We start from the raw sequence: 16,518 nt of genomic DNA, 5'->3' as shown, positions 1-16,518 counted from the left end.
TTTAAACATAGAGCAGCTTTAAGACGAATAGTTTCTATGCTGCACGTATATGTTTCCCTGCTAATATTCTACACAAATGCTCATATAATCCTATTTTTAGATGTGTACGACGGGGCATTAGGGCCATACTGATGTATATATGTATACGTGTAATATTATGATAATAAAGTTGTAAGAAATAATGTAGAAATAATTTCTTATTTCGCCCTTGTCACTTCACTTCGTCCTCATTCAGCGATGGAACCACCATTACACCACTTCCACTCCAGTCCAGTAGGTGGCAATGATGCTGTTTTAAGCTATTTTGAAATAACAATCAAATATGTAGAAACGCATGCGCGGACTAGTCACGTGACTTCAGGGTAAAACTTCAGCAGCGATAAAATTTCGTTCTTCTGTTAATATTAGAATTATTTTGATTTAAAGCATGCAGGTAGTCGGATAACTGCGGAGCGTGTTGTGATACAATCCAACTTAAAATAAGCTGGCGATTTACGTCTTTAAAACAAAGCTAACTATTGGCTAGTAGGGTTAGCCCTAACCCTCTTCATCAGCAAATGTGTTTGTTTACGGTTCGGCTCGGCTTCTTTTGAGGACGGACGTCGTGGACGACACGACAATGGAGGAGGCATTAAAAGGTGAGTAAAGGCATCACTTAAAACCAGTGGCTGAAGTTACATACTGTGTTAAACTGGGTTGTGGAATTATGCGTTTAGTGTCGCAATTTAAATGAAATAATAGCAATGGCACTTAAATGTTACCTTTAAATTTGACTCGGTATAATTTTCAAAGCAACACATGTTTATCTCTCTCTTGTCAGCATACATATATGTTAGTTTAGTTAATTTGGCAACATTATTGAAATGTTGCTAAAAATCATGTTAATCTAAAGCATTCTCTTATTTCTCTTCCCACCTGGAAGTTGGGGTATAAGAGTGTGAACATATGAAATAAAACAGCAAATATACAGTGCTATGCAAAAGTCAATTATTTCTCAATCACTTCATTGGAACACATCCACAAAATATGGGCAACGTGTATGCAGTTTTAAAATAAGACATATGAAACCAGGTTTATTCAGGACATGCTTGGCCATTACGTGTTTTATGAGTTAAACACGTTGACAGCTTGCTAATATTTCTCTCTATAAATTTAAGTCAAATCAAATTTGATTTGAAATGGGTAGAAATGCAACAGATTTGTCACAAACGAGCTGCCCCAGTCCAGTCATCACAGTCACAAGTCCTTTAATTACCTTTTGATAAAAAAAAAAAAAGCTGGTCAAACATCACCCATTCCCACTGCCATAAAACAATGTGATCGGTGTGAAAAATTTTAAACTTGGCAGAGACTCACTTGTCAGGCAGGTAGCCAGGTACGGGTACTGCACTGTAACACCAACATCATTCAGTCCCATCATTCCAATCCAAATGCCAATGATCAGATTTTGACAGACATAACAACAAAGCTGGTGGTGCCTTTAGACCTTTGCACAGCACTGTAATTATCTGTCCTTGCCCAAACATCCAAAAATCCACCATTTACTTTTTGAGATACACTGTTCATGGGTGAAAACATAAGCTCCTTGGTAATATTATTGGAGGTAATATTATTAAACACAGTTTTTGTTTAAAGCAGCACTGCACTAAATAATGGTTGATGTTTGATACCAATAAAATCATTTGTGTTTTTGTCTTTTTTATGGTTCCCAAGGAAAGGCCAAGAGGAGGCACTTGAGTCAAGACGAGTGTCATGAACTGGCACAAAGTGCAGGGGGCTCTAGTTCCCTTACCCAGCCGCACACCTTTAACTGTGGTCAGGGCAACAGTGACCCCAACAGGTGGCTTAATCCCAGGACACCCAACAAGCTACGAAAGTGTGGTAAGTTCTCCTAATCATTTTTGGCAGGCTGTACACAAAGAAGCGCAATGATGCCCTCCAAAGCTTGAAGCTCTCAATTACAGTTCTGCATGATTGTCTTATGTTCACTTGGCAGGGCACCAAAATATCTGTAGGAGCCAGTGTTGAGTTAATTTAGTTTAGGGTTAGTTTGAATTATTAAGGAACGTGGCTTTGTGGACCTTTGTAGTTATTAGCTCATGTAGATAAAGGGTACCGTGGACACTTTGATATCTTTGAAGCCTATGTTAGATAGAGGGATTGGGAGATATGTACTGGAAAATATCTAGCAATTTTGTAGGTTGGACGGGTCCATTAGAAGCTGCACTAGGGTTGGTGTAAAAATGTTTTTTTACCGCCAAGTCACGCTATGTTACGGTTATGTTATAGTACTGTTTGAATCAATAGATCGTCATTTACTACCTGGAACATCAAGGGTATATTTCTATGTGTTGTTGATCCGAAAGAAGCTTGGATATTTGTGGATAGAAATGTAACTTGGATGTACGGTAAGTGGAGATTAATGTGCAAACCCTTCCCATGACTCTTTCTTGCCGTGGTGATTTAATTTAATTAATACGGTACCTACAAGTCAAGCCCATAGGAACCTGACCACAGCTAACGAATTTTGGTGGCTTTGGAATTTTGTGTACGTTTGCCACTGCAATATCTATCCATCCTTGTTTTACTGCTTTATCCTCCACATGGGGGTCGATGGGACGCTGGTGCCAATTCCAGCTGACATAGGGTGAAAGACGGGTTACACCTTGGACAAGTCACCAGTCTAATTCCCAAATCAGCTTCTTTTTTGACTGTGGGGAGAAACCGAGAACCCAGAGAAAAACCCCACACACGGGAAAAACATGCAAACTCCATCACTTAAAAATTGATTTAGTCTGATTTACGTTTGATAAAGTCGAAGATAAAGAAAATGTCAAGCAAGAAAACATGAACGATTGTCTGACATCTTTGTCCTTTCTTGCTTAAGCAGTGACTTCAGAGCCTCAGGCCAAGGATGAGGAGGAGGAGGAGGAGGTTGATGATTTCAGCCTCCTTGCTGCTGTGATGGAGTCAGAAGCTGAGAAGGAGGAAAAGGTGGATTACCTGGAGGGAATTACAGCAGAGATGTTCGGACCGGCTGATGAATTTGAATGGTATGACAGCGATATTCACGCCAAGGAAGAGGAGGTGGAGGCCCTTCCCGATGGTCTTTACGGACTCCTGGGCACCAGCAAGAACCTGCTGCAGCCTCAGGGCTGCATTGATGACCTTCCAGAGGAGGTGCTGAGGCGGGTTCTGTGCTTCCTCCCTGCCAAAGATCTTTACTGCAGTGCTAGCCTTGTCTGCCATCGCTGGAGGTATATTGTCATGGACGCTAAGGTAAAAGAAAAACCCGTTATCTATAAGACCACTTTTACACGGCACACGGAAGTTACTGTGCTCACTGTCCTCAAGTTATTGTCACATTAGACCACTCGGTGCTCCAGGTAAATCAGGAAATGTTAAAAAAAAGAAAAAGGGAATCAATTAAGTATTTTTAAATACTAATATATATACACTACCAGTCAAACCTTTGACTGGTAGTGTATATACATATATGTACACACACACACTTTGTGTGTTATTCCTGCATGAAACCATGGACTTAACGGTTTCAATTACTTTTTAGTGACTTTTTTTCAGTGCTCAAATCCTGAAAATTCTTGAGCTGATCATTGTGAATGGTTCTGAGCAGAAATATAATGATCCTATCTGAGCCATTTCACTGTGCAACAACCTTCAGCTGCTGACTTCACCTGCCTAAGTTACCGTGGTTGAATCCCTTTTCATTCTTTCTCATGTCACACAATTCTCTTTGAGGTCATCATCATCTGTGATAAATGTTATTTTGCCTTGTTATATGGTTTCCCTTTTCTCCCAAGTGGTAGAAAAGAATTTGCAGTTCCATTCATTTGGTTCAGGCACGTTGGGGTTTGTGAAAAATCTTTTCTATTTTTTTTTTTACAGTTTATGCCCTATAAGAAACAGTACTACCGTTACATGATGAAAGAGAAGAATACAGTATTACACATGTGGTCCGTCCTGAAGAACAACAACATAGCAGGCCAAGCGTCGTACAACCACAGCATACGACACCTCGTTGTGTAAGTCAGCATCTCCTTAGTAAGAGAACGGAAGACAAAAAACTTATGTACATATACATATGTAAAAAATATGTATATATTTAATGTCAGATGTAGTTGGAATAGTGTTGTGCACTATACCAACTTGTGTTGTGTTTGTTAAGTTTAACAATTGCTTTTATCATTAAAATATTTGCATTCAAGAAAAGTTAATTTCTGTTTGTATATTCTGTCAATAATATTTCTTAGAAAGAAAATTGGCATTAGCAAAATTGTCAGATCAAAATTGGGATGTGGGGTGGCAGGCATCATTTTTCTCCCAACTTAAACAGTTCTTTGTTTGTTCTGGTCAGGCTGATGGCTCAGCATAAGGTTGGAGAGTGGGTGAGGCCCGACGATGTCCTGGACTGTGTTAAGAAACATCGACTGTTTCCTCAAGCCGAAGCTTCTATCAGATTACGTATTCCTGATATTCAGAAATACATTAACCTTAACACTGAGGTAAGACCTGATCATATACACATGTGCATGCAACTACCCTGTAACAGGGCCACATCTTGCCGGTTGTATGCAATTCTAGTTTTTCAAACTTTGACCATATGATAATGATCTGTTATAGTTTTACTATGGCAGAACAAATGTGGAAATCCATATGATAAATGCCACACATAGATTGCAGGGAACCTTGTTTTTTTTTTTTCTTTCAATCCTAAACTATGCCCGTCAGAGCATTGTTCAGAGTTCGAGGCAGTGTACAACACCAAGCCTTTACTAAAGGTGTTAGGTCCTAACCTCATTCATGTCTGATCTGCAGGGTCCTAACCCATATGCAGCCATGGCTGTCATATTGATCCTGAGCGAGTGTGTTGGTGACGTGCAGGCCCTGGCATTTCTTCTCAGCGGCTGCCTGTCACCCGCCAGCATCACAGAGTATCTCAGCCACATGGCCATGATGCTGCTCGCTTTAGAGAGGAACAAGATCCAGATCAGTAACAGGTAAGACTCATTCAAGTGTCAGCATTTATATATTCTATCCTATACTGTAGTATATATTATATACTATATAATCTGCCTCTTTGCAGGTTGCATTACAACATCTTCTACGTGCTTCACCTGATGGAGAACGGTCCCTTTCCTGACAAATCCACTCAGGAATCTCGGTGAGATTCAAAATGTTTAGATTTTTCTTGTTATAAGAAATGTATGAAATAATGAGTTCATAATTTGTTTCAAATCATGTCAAACAGATTATTTTCACGATTATAATTAGTCAATTATCTATCTTGATTAATCTATTAGTTTAATTCATAAAAACTTACAAAAAAAAATCACTCAAATGATCTGAGATTTATCGTGATCATTTATCAGTGTTGAATAAATTGAAAATGTGGTCTTGTTTGTCTGTATTTTGCCCTATTTTTGAAATCAATGTTATTTGTTTTTTCTCATTATGATCGCTGAAAAATGGGAAGGAAAAATTAACAGGCATATTAAAAACAAAATCTATGGCGAGTAAGGATATACAGTAAATTCAGTCGGCGTAAATTGGTTTTCCAATATGACCATTTCCATCTTTTCCAGTTTACTACACAGGTTTTTAACAGTCATGTTCTTGTTCTTTTTTGTTTTGTTTTGTGTGTGTGTTTTTGCCAGAGTGCCAGAGATTCAGCTCACTGGTGAACAGCAAAGGATTATGAACCACGACATTCAGGCTGACCATTTGGTGAAGGTCATAGCTTTTGCAGGTACATTCAGTTAAAATCGCTGTTGCTGCACATGTGCCATGTCCACATTCTGCAACTGTTTACCTCAAAGAATGCTGGACATCTCTGACCTTTTGCCACTGCCGCTGTGGGGAGTCGGTTTAAGAAAACACAAATCCTCTAAAACAGCCAAAGCAGCAATTATCATCTAAAATGACTTGAAATAGTGCACCTCCTGCGATTTGAGGAAATTGTAGGGCTGTCAATATATTTAAAAAAAAACCAAAATAAACTCATATTTTGAAATTCGTTAATCTAGATTAATCACGATTAAAATGTGCTTTTCAGTTGTCGTATTCCATAAAACTTTTGTTCTATCGATGGTTCTGTCGCGCAAATGAAATGAAACCCAACTGCCCAACAATCCCTCACCTCTCCAACTTCAGCGACGATCTCTCTCTCCTATCTGACTGACTGCAGGCAAGTGACTGTTTTGTGCGGATAATTAACGGCTTTCATGTCAGAGGCCAGCACACACCAGAAGTAAACAAACTTGCGTTAACTGCATTAAATTATTTTATCGCGTTAATCTTGGCTGTATTAATCTGTAGGCTGTATTAAAGTTAACTTTGACCGCCCTATAACAATTTCAATGAATTGTTCAGCCCTAGTGCTGATGGGTTTATTCAACATTGTGTGAACTCATTTGACAGTGGTTTAATTGTAATGGATGCCAGTGGCAGTTTAGTAGGTGTTGCAGTCACAGAGATCATGATGTAAGTGTTTGTTTGTTCCAGGTACAGGAAAGACGTCCACGTTGGTGAAATATGCTGAGCAGCGGCCACACCTCCGCTTCCTGTATGTAGCTTTCAATAGGTCAGTGGCTTGTGAGGCACAGCGCCGCTTCTCCAGGAACGTTGACTGCAAGACTGTCCATTCGTTGGCCTTCAGTGAAATTGGCGTAATGTAAGAACAAAGTTTATCCCCTCAGATGCACTGTGCATGTCTTTTAAGGTCTTAATTTAAGTGTTTTAATGTGTTTGATTGCCTCTGCGATCTTCTTTTTCGCAGGTATAGAAATCATAAGAAGCTGACTGCTAACGTGAAGGCATATTCCATCAACTATGTTCTGCCTAAAGGCAGAGGTGGATTGGTCAAGGCCAAAGTGATTTCAGTGACTCTCGAAACCTTCATGGCTTCAGCAGACCAGGCCATCAGCATCCGCCATGTCCCAAGCACCCACACAACCAATTCTGGCAAAAAGTTTGTCATAACTACAGAAGAAAAAGAGGTAGGATTGCATACATCTGACACACTTTGTGCTTTAGGTTTCGACAAATATTTAGCCAATACAAATTTGCTTTTATTTGTGCAATTTCAGTTGTTTGTCGATGGTGCACAAACCATCTGGGAGAAAATGCAAGATCTCAATGAGAGAAAATTTGAAGCTTTCTATATGACGCATGATGGTACACCAACTTTTGTGATATTCAAATTTATGTTAAATAAATACTACACAGATATTCACTGGTGCTGTTTATTCTCAGGTTACCTGAAATTATGGCAGCTCCAAGATCCCAAGCCCTGCCTGTCTGACAAATATGATGTCATTTTCATCGATGAGGCCCAGGACTGCAATCCAGGTAATGATTTGGCAACTGTTACAGTCCTATGAACTATGAAATAATTTAGGCTGTTTTTCTTTTTTATCATTGTCCGTAGTTTACTTGATTGATCACATTTTTAGTGGTTCTTAATGTACCTTAAAAATATATTATAGTTTTTATTACTTTTATCATCATGAAAGTGGGCAAAAATGCTTGCTTTTGTAAATATGTTTATTGCTATTGCTACAAGGGTTGGGCGAGTGAACAATCTCATTGTCGACAAGATATGGGATCTCCTCTGTGATAATACCCTCCCTTGTGCTACACACACATAAGGGAGGAAAAGATTCAGGTAGTGATTCTGTGACACCAGCAAAAAGCTGCAACCTCCTTTATGCATTTCACTCCCTGAGTAAATGATTCATTCTGTCACATTTTCCTCAAGTTGCTTTGTATTCCAGCTTTTTTCAATGTTTTATTCACATCACACAAAGATCAAATTACGCCCTATTATCACGTTTACTTTGACAGCCCTTCAAATAACATGATTTTTTTTTTGTCATGGTTAACTGTAAGGATGATGGCATCTTCTTATTTTGTTCCCTCTCAGCCACCATGGATGTGCTGCTGTCTCAGCAGTGTGCCAAGATCCTGGTTGGAGATCCTCATCAGCAGATCTACACATTCAGAGGAGCTATCAATGCCCTGAACTCTGCCCGCCACACACATATATACTACCTGACACAGGTATGGTATACACAAATGCACACATTAACTTTCAATGATTTATTTGGTATCCAGAGCAAAGAAATGAAGAAAATACTCACATTTAAAAAGCTTTAACCGATTATCAAAATAGTTGTCGATTAATTTAGTAATCGATTAATCGATTAATTGTTTCAGCTCTAAAAAATACCCTGTTAAAATGAGAAGTTTATGGATGCACAGGAACTGTGTGGCGCCAACAAGCAATGCACCATGACTTTAAATTAGTGCTGCAATGATTCATTGATTTCTAGATTAATCACCAACTATTTTCATAATTAGTTTATTTGTGAAATGGGAATATTTTCTGGTGTCTCTGCTCTATATAACAAAGAAAGAAAAAAAAAGAAAAATGTAATCCAATGCACTTTTTCTAAAACAAGATTTGAAATTCCTTTATTGTTGGAAAAACACGCCTTTAACGCGCTCTAGTTTCAAGATTTCAGCAGGTTGTCAAATAGATAGTCATCAAAATCCAGACCCTTGATATTGTTCCATTGATGATCAAGTTTACTGCTTGGATCCAGGGTTTGGACCAACAAAGAGTGCAAGTCCAAACAATTCCACTAAATGCAACAAAGCTGTTTTCAAAGCAAGACACGTGATTTACACAAAGACAACTTTCAACATTCCAAAGTGATCAGATTATCAGTCTTAGTTGGTCTTTCCCTGAGAAGGAACACTTTTCTTTAAAGTAACGGTTTACAGTCAATGGCTACATCTTTAATCAATCCATTGATTTACAAATCGAAATCCAGATCATATATAAAATACCCACATTTGTTTCATATTCAGTAGAATTATTATTATTATTTTTTAAAGGTAAAGTAAACAGTGATAAAGTAAATAATGTTTTATGTTATAATCTACATAATTAACCTTTGTGCTGCCATTGTGTTTGTCTAGAGCTTTCGCTTTGGTGCAGAGATCGCCTATGTGGCTGCCTCCCTCCTCAGGGTGTGTAAGCAAGTCGATAAGATTCTTGTTGGAGGAAAGCAGAAGGGTAAATATTGCCAACATTGGAGCTAAATAAGATGAGATTAAATAATTGCAGTGTCTTTCGATTATTTACAGGTTGGTATATTGCGTTGGCATGCTCAGTTGCAGCAGCTCTGATCAACCCTCCATCTGACCTCAATGTAATTGTGCAATTTCAGTTGTATATTGACAATAAAGATCCTTTTACTTTCCCACATGTCCACTCTGAAGGCAGCGTGTGTGACGAGACTGCGGTCCAGATTTTAGAGGATGTCAGGACGGGCATGAGTTATTGCCCGGGGAAGACGGCCATCCTATCAAGATGCAACGTCAGTGTTTTCAACATAGCTGTCGAACTGACGGATGCCAACCCCCACTGCCGGATTCATTTCATTGGTGTAAGTGCAAACAGACACACAATATGTGATACCAATAATGTTTCACACGGAAATGTCATGTTCGGCACCTGCGGAATTTCTTTCTCAACTGAGTACAGTTTTGTTGGACTCTTGTTCTAATGAATAAGCTTCTTTGTGTTGTGTTGAGGGCTCGATGAGGAGATTGAAGGAGGAGCCAAGTATTTACACGCGCTGGAAACAGTTTTGTGTATGTCTCGTGTATGTCTCCGGTTAAGATGACAGGACCACAGTGGGATTCAGTGGGATTCAGTATTATCTAGTATATAAGAATATATACTTTCTTATAAGAACAAGAAATTCACCCTGTTCTGGGTTACTGTATAAACATGGTGAACTCTGTGGAAAGTCTACTCTGTGTGTAATACTAAGGGCTCGGTCTAAAGTAGTGAAAACACAACTTAATATTCAGGTGATTCTTAATGAATGAATTATAAATATAAAATTCAGTTACTCACTATATTCTAAACATCTTGCCACAAAATACCGACTGCTTAGTTGAGAAACAGCAGCATAAATATAAGAGTAATTTGGAGGGGAGAGATGAGGAATTACAGTTAATTAAAGTAAGTGTAACCCAGGCAGGTTCCTGAGGGAGTAAGACACTGGCTGAAAGCGAAACAGCACTGGGTCGGCCCACCCCTCTACTATCTATCCATTTGCAAAAAAGCAAACCTGTTTGTGTCCCTCTTGCTTTACTAGTGCAATATTGCTATTGTGCCTTTGCCTTGCCATCAGGTGTGAAGTAAACCAAATCACTTCCTCTGTGTGTGAGGAGCTGATTTTAGTGTAATCTGCATTGTGTGAACTTATTTGGTAATGGATTGAACGTAACAGACATTAATGCAATTTTAAAGCTTATGCGCTGTAGCTTTAAGGGTTCATTTTCATGTATTTTCTTCAATTCGATTGCAGGATTTACCATCAAATACTTGACTGGCCCAGTTATTGAGCACTGTTAACCCTGATAAAAAAATCAAGTTAAAAAACGTTGAAAATGAAAAGATATAAATGCACAACTATTAGTATTCCAAAAGCTCATATTGTTGAAGCACTCACAGGGCTCACTTTTTGTTCAGGATGTCCAAAATATTGGGCTGAATAGGATCCTTGACATCTGGCGGCTGACACAACAACCAGACCCACATCCAAAATGTAAGACAAATGTTCACATACAGTATATGTATTGTTCCTGGCTTCAACATTTTCTCCCTCACATAAAAAGTAAGACAAAACAAATGAACAGACATTTTTTTTTTCTACCCTCAGTTATCAGGGATCCCTTAATTCGCTCTTTTGCAAGGAAAGATCAAAACGCCACCGTGTGCCTGAGGAATTACATAGAGCAGACTACAGATCAAGAGCTCTCCAGCAAATTCAACATCGTTCAAAAATATGGACCTAGAATTCCTGAACTGGTGACACGCCTGAGGAGCTGCTTTGAACAAGACTTTCACAGTGCAGGTTTGCACGCGCACACACACACACACACACACACGCGCACTGGCATTCTTTGTGGGGACATTAGGCATTCCCAAGCCCCTTACCCTAAACTTAACCATCACAACTAAATGCCTAACCCTAACACTTAACCTATGCCTAACCCAAACCTAATTGTAACCCTAACCCTAAAACCAAGTCTTAATCCTCAAAAAGCCTATTAAAGTTTTGCGGACAAGCCAAAATGTCTTCACAAGGTCAAAATGTCCTTACAAAGATAGGTTTGCTTGACAGTTGGTCCTACTATAGACATGTACACACTCAGATACACACACTGTTATACATGCAAACATGCTTGAAAAATGTAGGTGTGTCCATAGAGTAGACTGAGGTTTTTTGTGATGTTTAGTCCTTAATCCAGAATATTTCAAGAGGTATAATTTCATTTATTACAACAAGCTGTAAAATCTTGTATGTTTTTCATAGATTCTATTTTTGTTTCATTATTTTAAATGTAATCACAGCATTACTAAATCCAATTCAAGTGATAACCACTGTATATAGGTATCTAGTAATGTTAGTTGCTGATCCAGGTGTAAATCTTCACAGCAGATGGCATACCTACTGCCTCTCTAGTCAAACACAGGTTTTGCCATTGGCTTTCTTACTTTATGTTTGCCTCACTGGTACACTTTTATTACCCGAGTGGGTGCAAAGCTTGTTCCAAACTCATCCCCCTCTAATAAAGACTGGAGGTGTTGCTTCAATTCAGTTCAATTCAACTTTATTTGTATAGCGCCAAATCACAACATACATTATCTCAAGGCACTGTACATTGTAAGGCAAAAACTGGCCACACCCCCTGCACTGCTCCTCACTCTCCCTCCCTCAGCACATTTCTACACATTTTTCAAAATCAGGCGTTAGGCGGAGTTCGCTTCAGGAGATAACCTACAGTGAATATGGGTTGCTGATAACCTTCTGATAGCTGCGTTCACATCAGCTCAAATGGACATCACTATCTTGCATTAATTTTTTTCCCCAATGCGCACCACTTTTACCTCATGTTTCAGACTTTATTGTGGGAACAGTCCACAAGGCTAAAGGTCTGGAGTTTGACTCTGTGATGGTCACTGACGACTTTGTGAAGGTTCCCTCCTCCTGGCACCGTTTGCACCACTTTCCAGTCTTTGAATTTGGTAAGTTTTGCTTTTGCACTTATTATACAGTGTCGATTTTTCACTCGACACTCTGAACAGATGTTACTATCTATGTGTGCCACATTTGGGTGCAACAGTTATCGAATAAAACCACCATACTGATCAAAATGGGCTATAAACCAATCACTCTCAAGTCTTTTGATGTTTTGAATCGGGTCAGTGAAGCTGTTATGTTGTTGCTTCCTCATTGCAGCACTTCAGTAAAAGAGTCGCGAGACTCCATCCATCCATCTACCGCTTTATCCTCCACCGGAGGGTCGTGGGTGGTGATAGGCGGGTTACACCCTGGACAGTTTGGCAGTCCATCACAGGGCCACACATAGAGACAAACAACCATTCACTCTCACATTCACACCTACAGTCAATTTAGATTGACTAATTTACCTAATCCTCATATTGCATGGTTTTGGACTGTGGGAGGAAGCCGGAAAACCCAGAGAAAACCCACGCACACATGGGGAGAACATGCAAACTCTTTGCAGAAAGGCCCTCCAACCAGGGCTCGAACCCAGGTCTTCTTGCTGCAAAGGCAAGAGTGCTAACCACTACACCAACCGTGTGGCCCTGAGTCGCGACACTCACTATACATGTATAAAATACACTGCTCCAAAAAGTGAATGAAGGGAACAGTTATATCAGTTATAACAGCCCTCAACAAGTTGGTGATTTTGTTTCCCATTGATGGATTTTACGTTTTTTGTTGTAAATGCATTACGCATTTAATATTAAAGATCTTTTCGCTTAAATCATCACATTTTTATGTGTGATTCAGGTGTTCCGGTAATTTTTTTGAACAGTGTATGGCAGTGGACAATTTTCGATGAGGTTGTCTATTTTGTCTGTACTGACTGTACCTAAGTGAATACAATGACAGGTAGGCTGTTCTGAAATGAGTGTATTATTTCTCTGATAAATAAAAAGAAAAACAACAACATAGGATTAACGGTGATAGATTTGGCTTATTCGGTTGTGTAATATAAATCTTTATAATTCTTCTCTGAATTGTATTGTAGACCATGCATCTAAAGGAGAGATGCAAACCCCAAGTGCCAAAAAATACCAATGCAGAAAATCCAACTATATCTTGTCAGACTAAAATAACTTTCAATGCCAGTATCAGTTTTTAAAAAAGAGTTCTATAGAGCTATAGCTGAGACTTGCGTGACAGTCTCACATCTTTGTTGTGACTAGGAAAAAGTGCCAGTAAACTGGTAAATAGCTGATCCTAAATGTTTGGTAAATATTTGCATATCTTTGCTTTTGAGTTGTTTCATGTGAGATTTTTCCTTCCCTTTCCAGTCAACATTCCTCGTGACGAGTGGAACCTGCTGTATGTGGCTGTGACTCGAGCCAAGACAACACTGATCATCAGCGAGAGCATCCGCCGCCTCCTCACAGTAGCTGGGGTAAGAGATACAACACAATCAGACAGTCTCACTTATTATATTGTGAAAGTTCATTATGTCTTCTGATTGAACTTAACAAGTTTTGGCGTGCATCTTCCGCCTTCTTGATCGACCCGTCAAATCTGACAGGCAGAAGATACACAATGAAACTTGTTAACAAAGCTAAACTATTGTCTCAAAAAAAACCAACCCACTTTGCATTGGAACTGAAATCTAAACACCACTACACTGAGAGTCCTTTAGAGGCTGATAGGTTTAATCGGTGTGAACTCATTTGACAATGGTTTGAATCTAAAAGATGTTTATTTATTTAATGAATGAATGAATTAATGAATTAATGAATTAATGTATGTTACGTACTTGAGTTTTAACCCTCAAAGGCTTGTGTAATGTGAGAACTGGAAGCTGCCTCCCACAGTGCCAGAATGCTTTGAATAGCGTCATTAAGATGACACTGTTTTTGTTAACCCTGGCATTATGTTGCAATAACAGGTTCAGACAAATGTAGTTCTCCCCATTCATTGTACAACAAGTCAGTTAAGTAATTATTGTGGCTGGCTCAGTACTACTATTGATGTGAAATGATGTGTTTTCACACCTTTACACCACGATGGTTTGGACAAACTTTATGTCTTACCACTAGCAGTCTTGTGAAAGAGTTTGAATTCATGTTTGCAACTGTCTGAACGTGTTGTCTGGCTTTGTTCCCCTTTTTTATAATCAAAATCTTGTTGTGTCGTGTGATTGAAGCTGAAATTGGGAAAACATCAAAGAGATGACTTTGCTGAACTTTATCATAGTTGTCTGTGTTCAGTGGACTGTGGTGCAGCTGGAGTGGAATTCATATAGAAACTAACTTAACAATCAGGGGACATTCGTCTTGAAGCGCAGTTATTTAGGGAGTTACTCAGTGTGAAGGAGTGAGTCAAACACAGCGTACTGGCTTCCTCGTTTCACTCGGGCATTAGCCATGGAAGGAAACTCCCTTTCGCATTATCTGTGTGTGTTCGTCCGACTTTGAAAATCTAGTACAATTTCAGTTAGACTCGCATTAACGTTACGTTAACACACACAAACTATAGCCAGATGTATTAGTGTGTTCTGCCCTACCTAATGGATGGTGGTTTTATTGTTTAAATGTGTTGACATATGCATGCTTGTTTGAGGTGCAGAATGTGTTTGTGTTGTACTACTTTTCTCCGCTCAGAGCCAGGGAGACTAAATGTCCAAATGTCTGAAAGACTTAAGAATGGTTTTGTTCACTGTGCATTCCACGGTGTATGCCAAGAAAAGCATCACTGATGCCAAAGACTCTGCTTCGCTGAGCGCAGCAGATGGACTTCTTTACTTTGTCACACCCATCTACAGTCTCCAGCGGCAGCAAAGCAGCATCAGCTCAGATTATGTGTATACATGTATGTCCAAGGATTACAAATAATGGAATTTGTTTGCTTAGTAAAACCTAATTTAACAGACAGATGGCACAATGTGGTGCTTTTTAACCTCTTACGAAGAAATAAACTAATTCACACAAGAACACTAGAAAATATGAAGTCAGATCTTTAAGGCTAGTTAAGTTGTCTTAGTTGTTAAGGCAGAGAATAAAAAGCATCCACCAGCGTAGCCTGAAGACTTCAAAATAACAAGGCAATCAGAGATGGCAGACTTCACCCCATTTAGCAACAGGCCTCTGTCGGCCTCTATGTGTAACAGACTCTGTGGTGCAAAGGTAGAGCGTCTGAGACACACACACACACACACAGAGCCACCAAAAACAAGATGTAATAAAACCATCGGCTGTGTTTTCTCCACCTCATCTTGGAATTTCTCACTTTCCCAGGAATACTACTTAAAGTCAGCGATGCCTAACTCCCTGATGAGTGGAGGGGGCGAGCCTCTTCCCTGTTCAGTGTCCAGCTGTCCCAACTGCATCACACCAGGCTCAGCGTTCGTCATGAGCAAGCGAGCGATGAGCTGTGTAAGAAAATGGCCACTGATGTGCAAAACATTACAGCCACTTTGTATTTTGTCTGGACAGATTACACTGCCTAGATTTTGACCCAGAACCAGAAAAAGGTTTTCAAACCTTTAAATAATTTGCTCAATAGTCACGATGATTCAAATCAACGTCCCTCTTTGTCTTTGTCCAGACTGACAGTGTGTCAGAAGGCGGCCCGCTGTGCGAGAGGTGTGTGTGGAAACGAATCGGACCGACCGCCTTCCTCATGACTGACGACGTGCAATCAATGGCTGCAATACCAGACAGACGCCCTATCCAGTTTGTTTTCTTTTAATGATGATGGACCTGTCTTGTTTTCTAATTCAGAGGAGACACCTTTAAATGTTTCTGTAAATTTTCTATTTTTCTCTGTGAGATAAATGGCATTTTATTGTAATATCCTGTGCAGCTGAGATCCTCAGCCTCGGACTTTGAAACACTTTAAAACCTTTCTACATTTAAATTTCCGATTGTCTCCGTTTTATTTTGTCAGCAGGATTTTAATGTTGGAAGCCTTAATCCAACTTTTTGGCAAATAGATAAATCACTGCAGTTACACCAGTAATCAAAACTATACCATTTTTTATGTAGAATTTTATATAGTTGATAGTTGTAGCATTTATACTCCTCTGCCCTTGTGTATAAAGAATGTGTCATCACTGCCTCGACTTCTCACCACACTAACGGTTCCAGAGAAGATTAAATGACAACATCCAGTCCTGCTTTTCACAAAACACACCCAGATTGTGATGATCCAAAGTTGACAGAACATTTCATTAAGCTATTCAGTCCATCTTGAGCCTGTTCTAAATGTTAATAGTAGACTCAGCTAATAGAGAAACAAGTTCAAGAGCAATTCTGAACTGAGGTCAACGAACTGGTTTACTTCTTATTATGTCCTGCGAAAGTCATGTAGTGCTGCTTCAATGCCACTTCACAGAAGTTCCTACATGAAAATAGGT

At 39.3% G+C, this 16,518-nt stretch overlaps 1 protein-coding gene across 4 annotated transcripts; it reads left to right on the top strand.

Moving 5' to 3' along the window:
• The first annotated feature begins 333 nt into the window (after nucleotides 1-333).
• Nucleotides 334-16,023, top strand: fbxo18 (F-box DNA helicase 1). 4 transcript variants are annotated; one of them, XM_058624304.1, is made up of 21 exons: nucleotides 334-638; nucleotides 1,714-1,881; nucleotides 2,891-3,279; nucleotides 3,907-4,043; nucleotides 4,376-4,523; nucleotides 4,837-5,018; nucleotides 5,105-5,182; nucleotides 5,676-5,767; nucleotides 6,523-6,691; nucleotides 6,797-7,016; nucleotides 7,107-7,194; nucleotides 7,273-7,368; nucleotides 7,943-8,079; nucleotides 9,004-9,100; nucleotides 9,307-9,473; nucleotides 10,571-10,646; nucleotides 10,761-10,955; nucleotides 12,005-12,130; nucleotides 13,451-13,557; nucleotides 15,398-15,535; nucleotides 15,708-16,023. In XM_058624304.1, the coding sequence occupies exons 1-21, from the start codon at nucleotides 620-622 to the stop codon at nucleotides 15,849-15,851; spliced, it is 2,973 nt and encodes a 990-aa protein (XP_058480287.1). In that variant the 5' UTR covers nucleotides 334-619; the 3' UTR covers nucleotides 15,852-16,023. The 4 variants fall into 4 exon arrangements, with proteins under 4 accessions (XP_058480287.1, XP_058480286.1, XP_058480289.1 ...); XM_058624303.1 differs by having other exon boundaries at nucleotides 2,888-3,279; XM_058624306.1 differs by lacking the exons at nucleotides 334-638; nucleotides 1,714-1,881 and adding an exon at nucleotides 2,197-2,408.
• The last annotated feature ends 495 nt before the right edge of the window (nucleotides 16,024-16,518 follow it).

This window comes from Solea solea, chromosome 3, assembly GCF_958295425.1.
Source record: "Solea solea chromosome 3, fSolSol10.1, whole genome shotgun sequence".
NCBI classification, from domain to species: domain Eukaryota; kingdom Metazoa; phylum Chordata; class Actinopteri; order Pleuronectiformes; family Soleidae; genus Solea; species Solea solea.
Note: the sequence above shows the minus strand (reverse complement) of the source record. Positions and strands in the feature narration are given on the sequence as shown.

Bases quoted from the DNA above. Each gene is read 5' to 3' on its own strand.
- fbxo18 (XM_058624303.1), top strand. The intron at 9,474-10,570 runs GTAAGTGCAAAC...CTTTTTGTTCAG, and splicing joins GCCGGATTCATTTCATTGGT to GATGTCCAAAATATTGGGCT. The intron at 10,956-12,004 runs GTTTGCACGCGC...CTCATGTTTCAG, and splicing joins ACAAGACTTTCACAGTGCAG to ACTTTATTGTGGGAACAGTC.